This window comes from Quercus lobata, chromosome 12 (genome assembly GCF_001633185.2).
Source record: "Quercus lobata isolate SW786 chromosome 12, ValleyOak3.0 Primary Assembly, whole genome shotgun sequence".
Classification (NCBI taxonomy): Eukaryota; Viridiplantae; Streptophyta; class Magnoliopsida; order Fagales; family Fagaceae; genus Quercus; species Quercus lobata.
Window position 1 is genome coordinate 27571539 of NC_044915.1, and position 16085 is coordinate 27587623.

At 34.9% G+C, this 16085-nt stretch overlaps 2 protein-coding genes across 2 annotated transcripts; both read left to right on the forward strand.

The window, feature by feature from the left end:
* Window positions 1-7299: 7299 nt before the first annotated feature.
* Window positions 7300-10377, forward strand: LOC115972598 (APO protein 3, mitochondrial-like). The gene is made up of 4 exons (XM_031092927.1): window positions 7300-7482; window positions 7921-8320; window positions 9004-9434; window positions 9732-10377. The coding sequence occupies exons 2-4, from the start codon at window positions 7947-7949 to the stop codon at window positions 10139-10141; spliced, it is 1215 nt and encodes a 404-aa protein (XP_030948787.1). The 5' UTR covers window positions 7300-7482; window positions 7921-7946; the 3' UTR covers window positions 10142-10377.
* A 1926-nt stretch (window positions 10378-12303) lies between these two features.
* On the forward strand, window positions 12304-14819 carry LOC115972597 (zinc finger BED domain-containing protein RICESLEEPER 2-like). Its single transcript, XM_031092926.1, has 3 exons — window positions 12304-14219; window positions 14322-14418; window positions 14537-14819. Exons 1-2 carry the CDS (start codon window positions 13025-13027, stop codon window positions 14405-14407), a joined length of 1281 nt encoding a protein of 426 aa, XP_030948786.1. The 5' UTR covers window positions 12304-13024; the 3' UTR covers window positions 14408-14418; window positions 14537-14819.
* The last annotated feature ends 1266 nt before the right edge of the window (window positions 14820-16085 follow it).

The window sequence follows — 16085 nt, forward strand, 5'->3', positions numbered from 1 at the left end:
AATGTGTATTACGTAATAACACAAAAACAAAAGTAGCCCAAGCAAATTCAGTCCAATCCTTGATCTATTCAAATGGAGTTTATGCATGCAAGTATTGAAAACTGGTACTTCTCCATCTAGTAGAGGTTGAATAGTTATATAAACTTGAAAATAGGAAAAAAAATTGCCTCAAACAATTAATTAATTGTAAAATTTTGACCTTTTTAAAGTTTAGACACATTCAACTATTTTCTTCTCCACCCATCCTTCTACGATTATTAATTTTTTTATTTTGAAGGTGACATTTTTATTTCTCTTTTAATTCTTACCTTCGAGAGTGACTTTGATAGTGATACCCTTTTTTTCACCTTCATGTCACTTTTATTGGTGTTGATGGCCATTTTGGAAGTCCAAGTGGAAAGGAGAAGCCCAGCAACGCGGACAGAAAAGAGTTGGTAAATGGATAAAAAACTCATTAAGCTTAAGCGGTAGGAATAATGAATCACAGGCCCATGAGATAAACAAATGGGCCTTGAGGAGGCAAATGGGCTTAAAGGAGCCCGAAAAAAGAGAAAAAAAGCAAACTATGGGCAGTATATGATGTGGAAAAGTGAGAATGGACCACGGCAGGCCCAAAGTAATGAAAGCAAAGAAAGTAAGGAGTTGATGGCAAGCCCATGAGCCCTAAGGATGAGGAATAATATAATTGGGCCAGGGAAACCCAAAGAACTTAGTAAAAACTCATGGGAATGCAAAGTTAAGAAAAGGGCCAAAGAAGCCCAAGGAAAGCAAATGGGCCAGGGCCAAGGACGCCTAAGAGAAAACAAATGGGACACAGGAGCCCGCCAGTGATGTAATAAAAGAACCAATGGCCGTACTGGACCATTGGGAGAAGAATAAACAGCAGACCCAAAGAGGCCCAACAGGATTGAGGCAAACAACTTCGCAGCAGGAATGATAAAGTGGTATGGTAGGAGATGGTAGCAGAAAAAATGGTGGGCTAAAGAAAGGCAAAGCCCACCATCAAGCAAGGCCTAGCCCCTAAGTAAGGCAAGCCATAAAAGAAAGGGAAACTAGAAAATAGTCAAAAAACAGATGGCAGACTGTGCAGGCCAACCACGGTGAACGCATGAGCAGCAGATAGATTTTGGACATACATGGAATAGAGGCATGCACAAGGCCCAGATATCACCAGCTTGTACCTAGCCAATACAGAACACGATGAGGTCATGGATCAGAGGTAAGAGGGCATGGTTTGGCGGTGGGGAGAGGGGAAAAACCTATTATGAGGTTCCTACTCGGACTCTTTTGGGGGAAGTGTCTTGCTAAGATGACATACCACCCAAAAGAAGCAAAGCTGAGTTGGCACCCACACCACAAAGAAACAAAATAGTTTTCTTTTGTCTGGTGATAGGGAATGGCACATAGACGAACCAGTGGTAGTCGGCAAGTACACCTAGATTAGACAAAGGTGGTTAAGGGCTAAAATAGTAAAATCCAGTCACGACAAGCACTATAAAAAAAGGCCCTTGCCATGTACAGGAGACCAGGACCACGGAATAGGAACTTGAAAAAATGGGGAATAGAAAACAAGTATTGAGAAAAAGAGAAGAAAGAAAGAAAAGATAAGAAAGAGGAATATTAGAAGAGGAAGGAAAGAAAAAGATAGGGAGTTAGAGCGACAGACATGCACCAATAGGTTGATTCCCTCTCTCCCTCTCAAAGTCTTGCTCTTTGCCAGAAACAAAGAATTCTCTTGTGTACTAACCATTCAGGTCTGTTTCCCTCAAAGTGATTAATTTCCACTGTAGGATTTCCCTGGGGATTATTCACATTAAGAAGAGACATTCTTCCCTCTCTGGTTTTGGTCCTGCGGATCAGATTTGATCTGATTTCTTTCTTCTTTTGATTAACCCATATACTACCCACTTATTCCCCTTGCTTTCTTTATAAAAGTAATTGTTGTTAAACTGTGATTATCTTTTCTTGATTAGGAATTATCTATTCACTTTAATTAAGAAGTCAAGGTACTTTCTTTTGTCTTATTATTATCATATCTACCTACCATGACTCATCTAAAACAGATTTTCCTGCCGTAAGCACGCTCTTGGCAAACGAGGCATAGTTTGCGCACAAGCCGGACCAAATTGAGTTGCAGCTGAATCGATCTCAACTCCCTAACTCAGAATATTTAGGTCCAGTACCGCAAAAGGTAGCCTAGCCCAATATAACCAAAAAAACCCACTACAATTGGATATGATCAATTGTGAATATTACATGCAAGTAATACACATGGTAATGACTAATGAGCTAGCAGATTTGATCGATCATAATTACAAAAATTAAAGAAAACCACTTGCTCTTTTTATATTTAAGTTACATCCTATATCAATTATATATACTTCATTTGGAGTATCTGATAGTGTTTTTCAGTGTCACTCTAGTTTGAGAAAAAAAAAATTCTTTTATATATATATATAAAGACCTTAAGCATACAATTTTTTTTTTTTTTAAATTTAAAAAGGACCTTAAGCATGCTTTAAAGGAGACAGGGAAAAGGGTTTGAACATTGTATTATTTTATAGCCCTCATGGTAATGAGCCAGCAGATTTGTATCACCTGTTACTAGAAAAATCAAAGCAAACCACTTGTTCTTTTTAAATATAAATATAATTTTTTAAAAAAATACGTTAAGAAATTCAATACCATATAATTAAACACTTAATCACAGCCTTAAAGATTTTATCAAACAGCTAGCGAGTTCTTTATTTAGCCCTCATTTTCAAGATCCATCCTTCTACTATAATATATTTTCCTTCACAAGCAGCAAGAGCCAAGAGATACCTTTGAGATATACTGTCAGATATTTTCATGCATGCAGCTTCAAGAAAAGTGGGGGCAAAATAAGAAGCTAAAAGTATGTTTGGTAACTGTTTTTTCTCTTTATTTTCTATTTTTAAAAACAATTTTCTATTATTGAGACTAAAAAACTTGTTTGGCAACCCAAAATAGATAGAAAACAAAAACTATTTTCTAAACTCAATTTATAAAGAAAACTGAAAACATGCAAAAAACTATTTTCAGTTTCTAATTTTCAAAAGTTAATGAAAACACGCATTTAATGAATCTGCCTTATTTAATAAGTTAGCATTAGAATTCAAACCTTAGTAACAACATATTTTAGTATTTTTTTTTTTTTCAAAAAATTATCTTTTTAATTTTAGCTAACCAAACATGTTTTTTATTTAAAAAATACAAGAAAATTGTTTTTTCTTTATATTCCCAAAAACAAGTTTTTGAAAATAAAAAACAAAATCTGTTACTAAATATTACCTAAAATTTTCACAATTTTTCTTTAAAAAAATTGTATATAGTTGGTCATATCACTTGACTATAGTAGAATACTAGTGTTCTTTGACATATGGCAATGCTACAAGTTTAACAATGGGAATAGACAAACATGACAACAATATGAAAGGTGACACATTCTTCTCTAGCTAGAATAATAAACAACTTTGAGAATTCAATTGTCACAACTCACAAGGAGTCCTTTACATCACTGAATCAGTCTTAAATCAAAGGCTAAATAAACTAAATTCTTTATAATTTAAGTGGGTTGCAGATGGAAAAACTTTAATATTTTTTAAGTGTGGTGGTTTTAAAAAGTCCAATATCTGCACCCACTTAAGCATAATAGAAAGACTGTAATATTTTTTTAAAAATTTAGTTTTATTTTGCTGAATAAGAAAACTAAATACTTAATTAGCACTTTTATGTGAAATTGTTAATGGGTAGTATCATAATTAGTTGTCATATTTATAATTTAATAACTTTTATTCAAATTTCGTACTTATAAACTTATATAAAAGGTACAAACACAAGTTTCAGTTTTTGTATAAATAGTCTGACTAGTAATCTCTATTCTCATTGCTTTCATTCATCAAATCCTTAATTAACTTAGCCAGTCCAAGCACTCTTGACTGCCAAAGAGAACAACTTAACCAGCATAATTGCAATGGCCATTGTTGAGAAGTAAGTGATGGTGGTTGGTATCGATGATAAAGAACACAGCACATTTGCTTTGGACTGGACCCTGAAGTAGTTCTTCACTCCCTTTGCTTCAAACCCTATTTTCAGGCTTGTCATCGTCCAAGCCAAACCATCTCCTTCTGTCTCGAAACCTGGTATCTCCAAATATGTAAAATATGCATACATATACAAATATAGTTCATGCGAGCACACACGTTTAATTACATGCATGAAATTGATACAATTATTATATATATATATACACACACATACATGTTCGTATTTTGCATGTATATTTTAAATATACAAATATACCTCTTTTTTAGAAAAAGTATATGTTTGGTCACTAAAATTTGGAATAAGTTTGATTATGGTTAAAAAGTTTAGATTTGATCTCTGAAACTTTAAAACTCGAACAATTTTGTCCCTTCATTTGTAGGTTAGGCTGGTTTGATTTTGGTCTCCTAAATATGAGATTGGTTTGATTTTAGTCCCTTAAATATTGGGGTAGTTTGATTTTGATCCCTTAAATATGTAGTTAATTTGATTTAATTCCTAAAAAATTAGGTGAAGCATTCTATTAGTCAGAATAGATGGAATGATCAAATTATTCTCCATTTTAAAAAAATTTATAGGACCAAATCCGAGCTTATTAATTTTGAGGGGACCAAAATCTAACTTACACCAAATTTTAGGGACAAAAGTATAACTTGCCCTATCTTTTTTCAAAAGAATTGGTTGGTTTTTTATGATTGTGTTATTGTAGTCAAATTATTTTTGATTTTCTGGGGTTGATTAACTTCATTTGTATTCTGATCAATTTTGTAGGAGAGTCCGAAGAAGTTCTACCATCCTCACAGCAGATTTGAATAGGATAGCTGCTCTAGATGCAGAAATTGGGCGGAGGAAATTTGTGGCTGTAAATTGGTACTATTCACTGGATGCATGATTACATCTTTAATATACACAAACAGACACAAATATTTTCAAGTTCCATTTCAAATCATAGTGGAATTAATCTGATGATTGTAAATCGAACCTGATTGGCCTGTGGTAGCATTTTGTGTGAACATAATGTCACAGTTTTACATGTGGAGATATAGTCAATGACATGAAGTGCAGGTGCCCTAGTGAACTTGCACTTATTTTCTGAATGTTTGAGATGCTAAAAAATGCAGGTGAATGATGTTGTGGTGGAGCTGATGCAAGGAGATGCTTGGAATGTTATCTGTGATGCTGTAGAAAAACACCAGGCATCTGTCTTGGTTGCGGGCAGCCATGGCTATGGGGTTATAAAAAGGTATTGTTTTAAGTTCTAAGTTCTAACCCTTTTTCTAATTTTTAGTGGAGCATGCTGTTGCTAGATTCAGAAAATGTTTGTGTACATTAAGACAATATGTTAATATTTTCTCATCTATGAATTTTTTTTTTCTACATTTTAAGTGACGAGGGAGAATTAACCTAAATGCTTCTATTAAAAATACCAAAAAAATGTCATTTGATGTTAAAGTTATTGGCCTATGCAACGTGATTTCAAACAAAGCTAATATGATCAAAATGAGTGTTTTCATGACCACATTATAAAGAAAAAGGGTCTGTTTTGTACCTATTAATGTTTTGGATAGTTAAGGAGGTAATCTCTGCTAATCAAAGAAAATTTTAACAATTTTTGCAGGGCGGTTATAGGTAGTGTAAGTGATTACTGTCTTCATAATGCTCGGTGCACCGTGATGATTGTGAAGAGGCCCAAAGGCAAAAACTAAGCTACGGTTACCAGCTTCAAAAAATGTACACGCACATAGCTATTGCATCAGCCACCATTATAGGTCCAATATTTTATATCCTTTTTGAACCAAGGTTACTTGCATTGAGATGTGGCATGTGATATATTCAGCTGAATTTTGTGTAAACAAATTGTTATAGTCTTTGACTGGGGAAGTTAATTTTCACAGTAATCTTGATGCACATAACAGCAAATTATATCATCTCTATTCAGGATTCTTATGGATTGTCTGAGAATACATGTTCATCAGTATCATTTAGGCATAAGCTCATGATATCATGATACTTAATTTTTAATTATTTTGTTATGTTTTAATTAAAATTAATTTTGAAAACATCAAATTTGATGTGCAATTTTGGATTCTAATTGAAGATCTGAGCATCCTTGTATCAGCACCATTAAAGCAAAGAACCATGCAATTAGCAGCAAACCATATAATTGAACATCCTGGATAAGCAAGCTTAGCTCTACTCACAAATTTATTTATTTTTGGTTGAATGCTTAGCTCTTCTTACAAACTAATGTATTGGGCCTGAAATTTTAAGGTTTCAATTTAACATCGGTCGCAACTCCAATACTCAATAGTGCTATATATACAATAACAACAATTAAGATTTAATCTCAAAATTTTAAGATTGACTATGAATTCTCAACAAAATAATAAAGCTCAATTACTATAAAACAGATTTTGATGTTAATTGTCAAGTCAGTAAAACGGTAAAATAATAACTGAGAAAATTTTGTTGTTTAACCATTTTATCTAGTCTAGTCTAGGGGATTTATCTAGTCTAGTTAATTTAGGTGAACAGCATATGCAATTATTCCAATAACATATTGTCAACAGTTACGTAAAGCCCCCCCCCCAACCCACTCCTCTTTTTTTTTCGTGAGGGATAATGTAAAGCTAAATAATAGTTACTTGCCATTATGAAATGTTTTTTTTTTAGCAATGCTTATTATACATACTCTATTATATATATATATATATATATATATTACACGGAAAATTATTAAGTGCTCTCTAAGTACGGGAACGTGATGCTCCCTTATCTCATATTCATGATGGATCTTTCCATGAATTTCATTAATCAGGATTCATCATGAATGTGAAAGGAGAAAACACCATGTCACTGTATTCTAAAAGTACTTAAGAATTACTCCATTTACACACATGCGAAAAATCAACCGAAATTATAGCTTGAAGTCACAATTTTCAAGTTAGAAATGTGAGTTTAACCGCCTATGTGTATTAGGCTTTTCCCATTTTCTTAAGTGACCAAACTAAGGTAAAGAGCAAGCTCTACAACTTTCAAAAAGAGATCAACCAAGGGTTTTTTTTTTTTTTTTTTTAAGGGCAATGATATTCTTACATACAATTTTATTTACCTTCACTTTTATGTTAAAAAAATGTGAAATATTTTAAAATATAGTCATCTCCTTATCAATTATGAATATTAATGTAAAAGTGATGTAAATGAATATAAGAGCATTAAAGACTAGAGAGAGAGAGAGAGAGAGACACTAATTTGAGTGATTTTTTTCCTCTCAGTCTTTCACTAACCAAATAAGCAAAAATAAAACAAATAACATATGAGTCCAGCCCAGAAAGGCCCAAAATCGCAAATTGTTATTGTTATTACCCCATTCAAATCCACCAATGGAGCCCTTCAAAGACACAGTAGAAAGGAAAGGTAAGTTATTGTTCTTCAATTCTTGGTACTCTCAGCCTCAAATTTCGTTGTTGGGGTTTACTAATTACTGCCTTTTAGAGCTTGACATAATCTTATGTATTAGTTAACGTAAAACCTCTTTTTGTTCCTCAAACAGAGCAACCCTGTTATCAGCAGAGCAACATTGCATGCTACGTGTTTGCTTAAATGCTTGAGTGACTGTACTGCATTTTTTATTTCATACAAATTCACTTACCATATCATATTTTCATTCCAAGATGTTAAAATGGGTCCCTAAACGGTGATTTTATACTGCCAATTCAATGTTACTATCACAATAACTGAAGTAATGCAAGTAGCCAAAGTTCTAAGCTGATTTTTATTAATGTGAATTGTTTGAAGAGTGATGGTTTTTTTGATGCATTATATATGTAAATCTTGTGCTATTGTTTATTGCAGAGATGGGTAAATTTTAATGAGCAGAAATGTTGTGTGGACGTATTAGAAACGTGGTAAACTTGCTTGATATGATCACAGAAAGATCTGCTGAAAACTTTATAGGGATAAACAGGCATTTCTATGGTTGGTATTCAACTGGCTCTTCTCATGTGGAGCTACCAATGAAGCGTAAGAAGTCTGAGAGGAAGCCATTGGTGACAAGTGTTAATGAACTCAAGCGGGAGGCTAGGTTGAGGAGGAAAGAGAAGCAGATGGTGCAGGAGAACACTCTGCGGCCTCCTGAAAATGGACTGTTGGTCAAGGGATTAGTTCCAGTTGCTCATGAAGTGTATGCTGCCAGAGCCAAGCTTAATGCTTGTGTCTCGAGGATTGTTAAGAGCATTGCTATTTTTTCTTGCAGGTAAACCCGTAAAAGGCATAATTTTTTTTAAATTTTGATTTGAGTAACCAGTTATGTAACTATGTAAGGCTGTTGGTCGAATTTCTATTGATGTGTGGCCTTTAAATAGATGGGATTCCACAAAACATCCTTGAAGTTATAGTTAAAGAAAATGGCACTTATTGAAAAGAACAATTGATGCACGTTATTCTGCTCTTAGTGGGTTAGGAAAAAAAAAAGTATATTTTAAGGGTTTAAGTTAAATTGAAATGGCTTATATCTAGATTCATGAATCATGAAACAAAGAATCTGATATTAAAACATTTTTATATTCACTCCATTACCATAGAGGTCAATTACTAGGTTTTTTTTCACATATGCAATATTGTAATGTTGGTTTAACCTGATATAACATTTTCAAAAGATAGATGACACAATTTTCAGAAAATCACAATTCTAAGAAACATTAGGCATTGATGAATTTATTTACCTTGAAAAAACAACAATAACAATGGGCATTACATGTGAACATTAATCCTGAAAATCTGGTTATGTTAAGTCCTTAATTAATTAAACTAGATATGGAGTGAAAAAAAAATTCAACACCTATGGGTAAGTATTTTATTTTGGTATGGTTATCTTTGTGGATTTTTTTTTTGGGGGGGAAAAATCTGTCTAGTGAAATGGCTGTCCATTGTACGCAGCTTGTGTGGAGAGGTTCATGTTGGTGATCCACCGCACAGAATTAGGACATGTGATGTTGCTGGTAGCCTGAAAAACAAAGAGCACACTTGGGAAAGAGGAGGTGTGGAGCATATTTTGCCTCTTGTAGAATCATTTCATCTATATGACTGGGTAGGGAGAGCTGTTTCTCATAATGAGCAGCTCCAAGTGGATCGAATTCCAGCAATTGTAGAATTGTGTGTTCAAGCAGGTTTCGACATACCCGAGTACCCTACAAGGAGAAGGACCTTCCCTATTTACAGTCTTGTGGGTAAAATTATAGATTTTGAGCGGAGATTTCCCAAAGAGGACACACCTGGTAAAGATATTAACACATATGGGTTTTGGGATAAGAAAAAGAAGTCGAGTGAAGAAGACAAGTTTTTTGACTTGCATTCCAATGATGTACAAGGTCTGTTTTCTTCTAGCTACTCTTTTCCAAATTGAAAAAATCTATGACTCTTTTCATCAGAAGATTACTCCTAAAAAATCTATGATTCTTCTAGCCCTTCAATTGCCATTGGTGTCTTGGGTGTCATGGACTATTATTCCAGTTCTCTTTTTTGTCATTTTTATAATTCTTGAAGATTATTTCTCCAGGACCTGATTAGCATTTACTTACTTGATTTTAACCATTATTGGGGAAAAAAAGTTAAAAATTCTTAACTACTTTTTTACTCAAGCATCTAATGCTCTGGCATTTATGCAGCTATTGCCGTTCAAGGCATGGAGGCATGGGAAAGAATGCGTTCAGGAGCATCAAAACTTATGAAGAAGTATGCTGTCCAAACTTGTGGATATTGTTCAGAGATACAAGTAGGGCCTAAGGGTCACAAGGTAAGGAATTGCCAAGCTTTTAAACACCAGATGAGGGATGGGCAACATGCTTGGCAGGAGGCAACAGTTGATGATTTAATTCCTCTAGTGTATGTGTGGCATGTTCGAGATAGGCATAGTGGTGAGCCACTTGTAAATGGTTTGAAGAGGTACTATGGTATGTTGCCTGCAGTGGTGGAACTATTTGCTCAAGCTGGGGCATATGTGGGTGATCATTATGCAGGTGTCATGAGAGAAGATGTTGCAGTTCCTGAATTAGATGAACTAAAGTGGGTTGTATAATGTTTGAGTAGAATTAGTGCCAGATGCTGCCTACTCATTTGAAAAAAGAAGCGAGCTTTGTCAACTGCCCTCACCGTGTCTTCTTTGCTAATTGTTAGTGTGAAATCTGTATGTGCAAAACTTGTGCATATCTCACTATCTACTAGTTTTGCACGAATTATCTAGGATGCATGGGGGTACAATCTCTCTCTCGGGGAAAAAGGAAATGAAGGTTTTGTACATACATTTGTTTGTTTCAATTAGGGTTGTCCAGCAGTTCTCTGACCTGTCCAAACCGATCTGGTTCGACCGACCCGCATCCCAACGGGTCAACCTGAAACCTATAGTGAGTTAGATTCGGGTGTGCTTCTTTCAAAACCCGATTATTCAGGTCGGGTAGCGGTTTAAGGAAGAAAAAACCCGTATTACCCGAACTGACCAATATTAAAAAAAAAAAAAAAAGGTAATTCAAGGATTCAGGAACCCGTGAAGACTGAAGAGAGAAGACTAATTGGACTTAAAGCACTGAGTTTTTTTAGTTTTACACGCAAAGTCTCAAATCAACCGCCTGTTGCTAAGACTTTTACACGCAAAGCCTAAGAGTGATTGGACTAAACACTATATCTACACATTTACACTGGTGGGATGAACCATGGCCGTGCAATTTGAGCGTGTCTAACGGTCTTGATCCTTTTGAAGATCAACAAAATTGTTCCTACACACAAAAGAAAATCACACAAAATCTCTCTTCAGTGGTTCAGAACGGCTAACCCTCAAATCATAATCAATTTTCTACTTCCCCAAGCCATGGCCGGTTACCCTCCCTCAGCCTCAAGAGGCCCTCAACCCTCATCTCTTTCTCTTTTAAATCAATCTAATTCTTCTCTCTGTTCTACTTTTCTCTGCTCTCTAGTCTCAAGGGCTGATTCAAAATCTCTCTTATATTTTGAAACACTTGACTTCACTCCAAGTCTCCAACGGACCAAACACCAAACCTTGTCGGTTCTCATCTTCACACGTATCCCCGCTGAGCAGAGGATCGGAGTGTTATCACTGGTCCGTCACACCAAGGGCACCGTCCGTCGCCTCTCTGCCTTCAAGCTCGGAGACCGCGATTTCGCTTTCCTCGTCAACTGGTTCGTGTCACTCAAACAACCTTAAAAATCTGTTCTTTCTCTTTTTTATTAGTTATTTAGATTCTTCTGATTGTTTTTTTATGCTTTTAAGATTATTTGATTGTCTTATTGTATAAAGAGTGGTGAGGATTTAACGAATAATACAGACACCAAACAAAGTTTGTAACTTTTTGAAGTAAAAAAATATTTGAGGTAACGGATTGTGATTAATGCACCGTTACTTTTATTGTACATCTGCATCAACATTTGTGAAAAGTGAGACATTACAACAAATAGGCAGTGAGTTTGAGCTCAAGCACCTCCTTTCCATGTAAGAACACTGTGATGTTGAGGAAGTTTGTACAAAAACCATTGGCTATGTGTAACTAAGCAATCTTAAAAAAAAGAAAAAAAAAAAAAGAAGAGAGAGAACAAACTAAAGACAATGAGAGTCTCAGATTACTTCAACTGAAGTTGTGTCTATGATCTGGTTTTATAAAAAAAAAAAAAGATTTGGGAAAATGTTTTAGCCCTCCATGTTTTGAACAAGGACAATTTCTTTCAAATGCTTATAGTTATATCAATTCTTAGTTTGTCTTGACTCTTAAACATACATACTTGTAATTTAAATGAAATCATGAAGTGCCATGTAATTTACCTTGATACAGAACACTGAGTGTTAAATGAAATCAGTACATGTGAAGTCAATTCTTATACATAATGATATTTCTTATTCTACAAAGCTCTAGTGTATGTGACTTTGCCCTTTAAGAGGTCAACTACAATGATCTTTCTTAGTATTAGTTTTTTTATGGTTATTTGCTAATGCTTAAATTTGATGTCTTTAGGTCATGGAGCCCTCTACTGATGCCCCCCTTCCCAATCAACACTCGCTGCCCAAGCTGAACCTGTTGTCCAAGTTGAACCTATTGCCGCTCCAACTATTGCTGAGGCACTTCCACCTAAACCTAATGATAAAACCAAGGTGAGTGAGATAGCTGCTGATTGTGGTAATAATAGGAAAAAGTCTATTGCTTGGGATCATTTTGAAAAAATAAAAATGAGTGAGGTTCAATTTAAGGCTGTTTGCCATTATTGCCAAAAAACTTACCGTGCTAATAGTAAGGGTCATGGTACTACTAATTTATTGAATCATACACCAAACTGTGTTAAGAACCCTAATAGAGCTTCACTTAAAGGGCAACAAACCTTAGCATTTGAACCCAAAATGGATGGAGAGGAAAGGCTTAAGCTTGTACCAACAACCTTTACTGTTAAGGCTTCTAGGAAGGCACTCGCTAAAATGATTATAATAGACGAGTTGTCTTTTAGGTTTGTTGAAGGGTATGGGTTTCAAAGATATTCAACAACCTTACAACCTAAATTGCAAATTAGGGATATCCCATCTTATCAAACTGTATCTAGGGATTTGATTAGCATTTATGGTGTTGAGAGAGAGAAACTAAGGGAAGCCTTGAAAGGTCGTAGGGTGTGCCTTACTACGGACACATAGACTAGTATTCAAAATCTAAATTATATGTCCCTCACAGGTCATTTTATTGATGATGATTGGAACTTGCATAAGAGAATTTTGAATTTTTGTCAAGTGGAAGACCATAGGGGGGAGACTGTAGGTAGAAAGATTGAGATGTGTCTGCGTGAGTGGGGTGTTGATGGCATATTCACCTTGACAGTGGATAATGCTTCCTCTAATGGTACTACCATTAAATTTTTACAAAAATTAACTAAAGATTAGAAGGGGATTATTTTAGAACATGAGTTCTTACATATGAGATGTTGTGCACATATCTTAAATCTGATTGTGAGAGATGGTTTGAAAGAAATTAATGCATCCATTGCTAGGGTGCGTGAAGCGGTAAGGTATGTGAAGTCCTCACCAAATAGAAATCAAACTTTTAGGAGTATTATGGAGAGATTAGGTATTGAATCCAAGTGTTTACTAAGTCTTGATGTACCTACTAGGTGGAACTCTACCTATCTCATGTTAGATACTGTTGAAAAATTTGAGAAAGTGTTCCTAAGAATGGACTTTAAGGATGATAGCTATTCTTCATACTTTTTTAACAAGGAAAATAGTGGTGGTTTGGAATCTCCTTATGGGGTTGATTTTCAAAATTGTAGGACATTTGTGGATTTCTTGAAACTTTTTTACAATGCAACAAAAAAGTTCTCCGGTTCTTTGTATGTGACTTTAAATACCTTCTTTGATGAGATGTTTGTGATTCAAGAGAATATTGCTCATTTAATTAAATCTCAAAATCATCTCTTGAAAAACATGGCAACTAAAATGGAAGCTAAATTTGAAAAGTACTGGGGGAAAGGGGATAAAATTAATAAGCTTTTGTATGTGGCTGTGGTTCTTTATCCAAGGAAGAAAATGAGGTTTTTGAAGTACTCTTTTTCTGAAATTTATGAGGATGAAGTGGCTAATGAGATGGTTGACTTAGTAGGGAATTTCATGGCTAGGTTGTATGATGATTACTCTAGGGTTGATTCACCAAATGTGGTGCTACCAAGTGAGAATGAGAGGACACACATGGAAGGTGATACAGTTGGTTGTAGTGATCCATATGCAATGGTTAATTCACGATACGAGCGGTTTTTAGAGGCTGAGAAGTCTATAGGGTGTAGCAATAAGATTGAAAAATATTTGATTGAAAATTGTAAGAGTAGAGGGGATGTGAAATTTGAGATTTTGGGGTGGTGGAAAGCCAATTCAGATAGGTACCAAGTGCTGTCCAAAATGGCTAGGGATGTGCTGGCTATACCTGTTTCTACGGTTGCTTCTGAATCGGCTTTTAGTACCGGAGGGTGCATACTTGATCCATTTCGAAGTTCACTCTCCCCTCTCATGGTTCAAAATCTTGTTTGTGCTCAAAATTGGCTGCAAGCCCATGTCCCAATTTCTTTTCGCAAGTCAAAGGACGAGATGGAGGTCTTGGAGGATGAATTTCATGAATTAGGTAATATGTTTAACTTCCAATCTTCTTGTCTACTGAGTGTTATTAAATGTGTCATATACTTGAGCAAAATTTAATCTATTGTCTCAATTTTTTCTTTTCTAGTTTTAAATCAAGCAACAACAACAGCAAGTTCTAGTTCCTGTTCAAACAAAGGTGGTACTTGTACCACAGTTAATATTGATAAATGATCACTGATTGGGTATGTTTCTGCCCTTATAATTTTTATTCATATTGGTTACTTCCCTTTTGGTTATTCTGTAGCTCTTATTCTTTGTCTTTATATATTATTGATAAATATTTTTCCCCTTGTATTGTAGGAGGATGGAAGGTCGCCTTTTGTATAGGAGGGAGTTTTTTTGGATATATTTTGAAGCTTTTTTGGACAGATGTGTAGCTTTTCTAATTATACATGAACTCTTGTCTTGCTTAGAGGAAGGAAAACTTAGCATTTGTGTAGGCTTTTCTTTCTATAAGTTATGGACTTGCTAACTATAGATAATAGAGTAGTTCTTTACTGCCTTAGGAAAGCTATTTTTGGAAATACTTATAGTATTTCATAATTGTAACTTATTATATATACTGTTGGGAATATTGCCTACTGCTTTGGTAGTTTACTACCTTGTGTAGTAACTGCCTTCTTTGCTGCCTCTATGGCTTTATATATCGAATTATGAAGATGTAGTATTTTTAGTAGTGCTTGCAGCCTGTGTGGTTCTGGAAATTTATTTGATGTGTGGAATGGTTGGTAGGTACTAGATATGTTTTCACCTTGACAAATTGATGAATGTGGAAACAAAATGGTACTGCCTTGGCCTTAAGGCTTAGGCAATTTGGAAAATATTTGTTATAATGTGTGGATGATTAACAGGTGATAACAAAATGGTAATTGTGTTTTTATCTATTTGATTAATGCCTAGGTTTTACATTATATTGATATTTAACAGGTACCCAGGTTTTATTTTGAATTCATACTCAAAATCTGGGAAGTATGAATTTGGAGTTTTGGACAAATTCAAGTAGAGATGAAGGCCCATTTTAAAAGAAATTTAGTAAAAAATAGGCCCAATCTGATATGTTAAGATTCAAAAACTATTAATTCCTTGAAAAGCCTAATAATTTCGGCCAAAAGGCCCAAAGAAATTAAAACCAATAAAATTTACGAAAAGGCCCAATAAGAGGTCCAACCCGCCAAACCGTTGAATCCAACTGATGATCTGACCCGACGGGTCTAACCCATATTTCGGTTGATTGCAGGTCCGTTTTTCAATGACCCGACCCAATCAGGTCAAGTGCGTGTTAGACCCAAACCCGAGCTGACTCAACCCATGGACAGCCCTAGTTTCAATATGCTCTTGTTCACTTATACACGTTGGGCTCTTGAGCTAAATGAGACTAGTTTTGTTCTCTTGCCCTTAAAGCCTACTCTTTTATATAGTAAGCAGGATTGTGTCTCTAATCTCTTGGACAATAACTCAATAAGAATAAATTTGGCCATCTTTAACCTATTAACATTCACTAATCACTACTTTAATTTTATATTTTATATTTTTACCCTTTCATTGAATCTTTCAATTTCCTCCAATTTTTATTTAGATGTAAGACATGTAAAATCTAATAAAATTAAATACATGTCACATGTTGTGCACATTCAATTAAAAATGGGATGAAATTGGAGGGGGTCCTTTAACGTCATTATATACCACATGCATTAGAAAATTACAAGAATAATTCTATTAAGAATAGTTCTGAGTTACTCGGCTAAAGGTTTAAAATCTAAGACCTCATAGATCTCACGAGGCTTTTTAAACCTTTAAGCCAACCACCCTTTACGTTCACTAATCAATTATTGGTAGATACCCTAAGCTC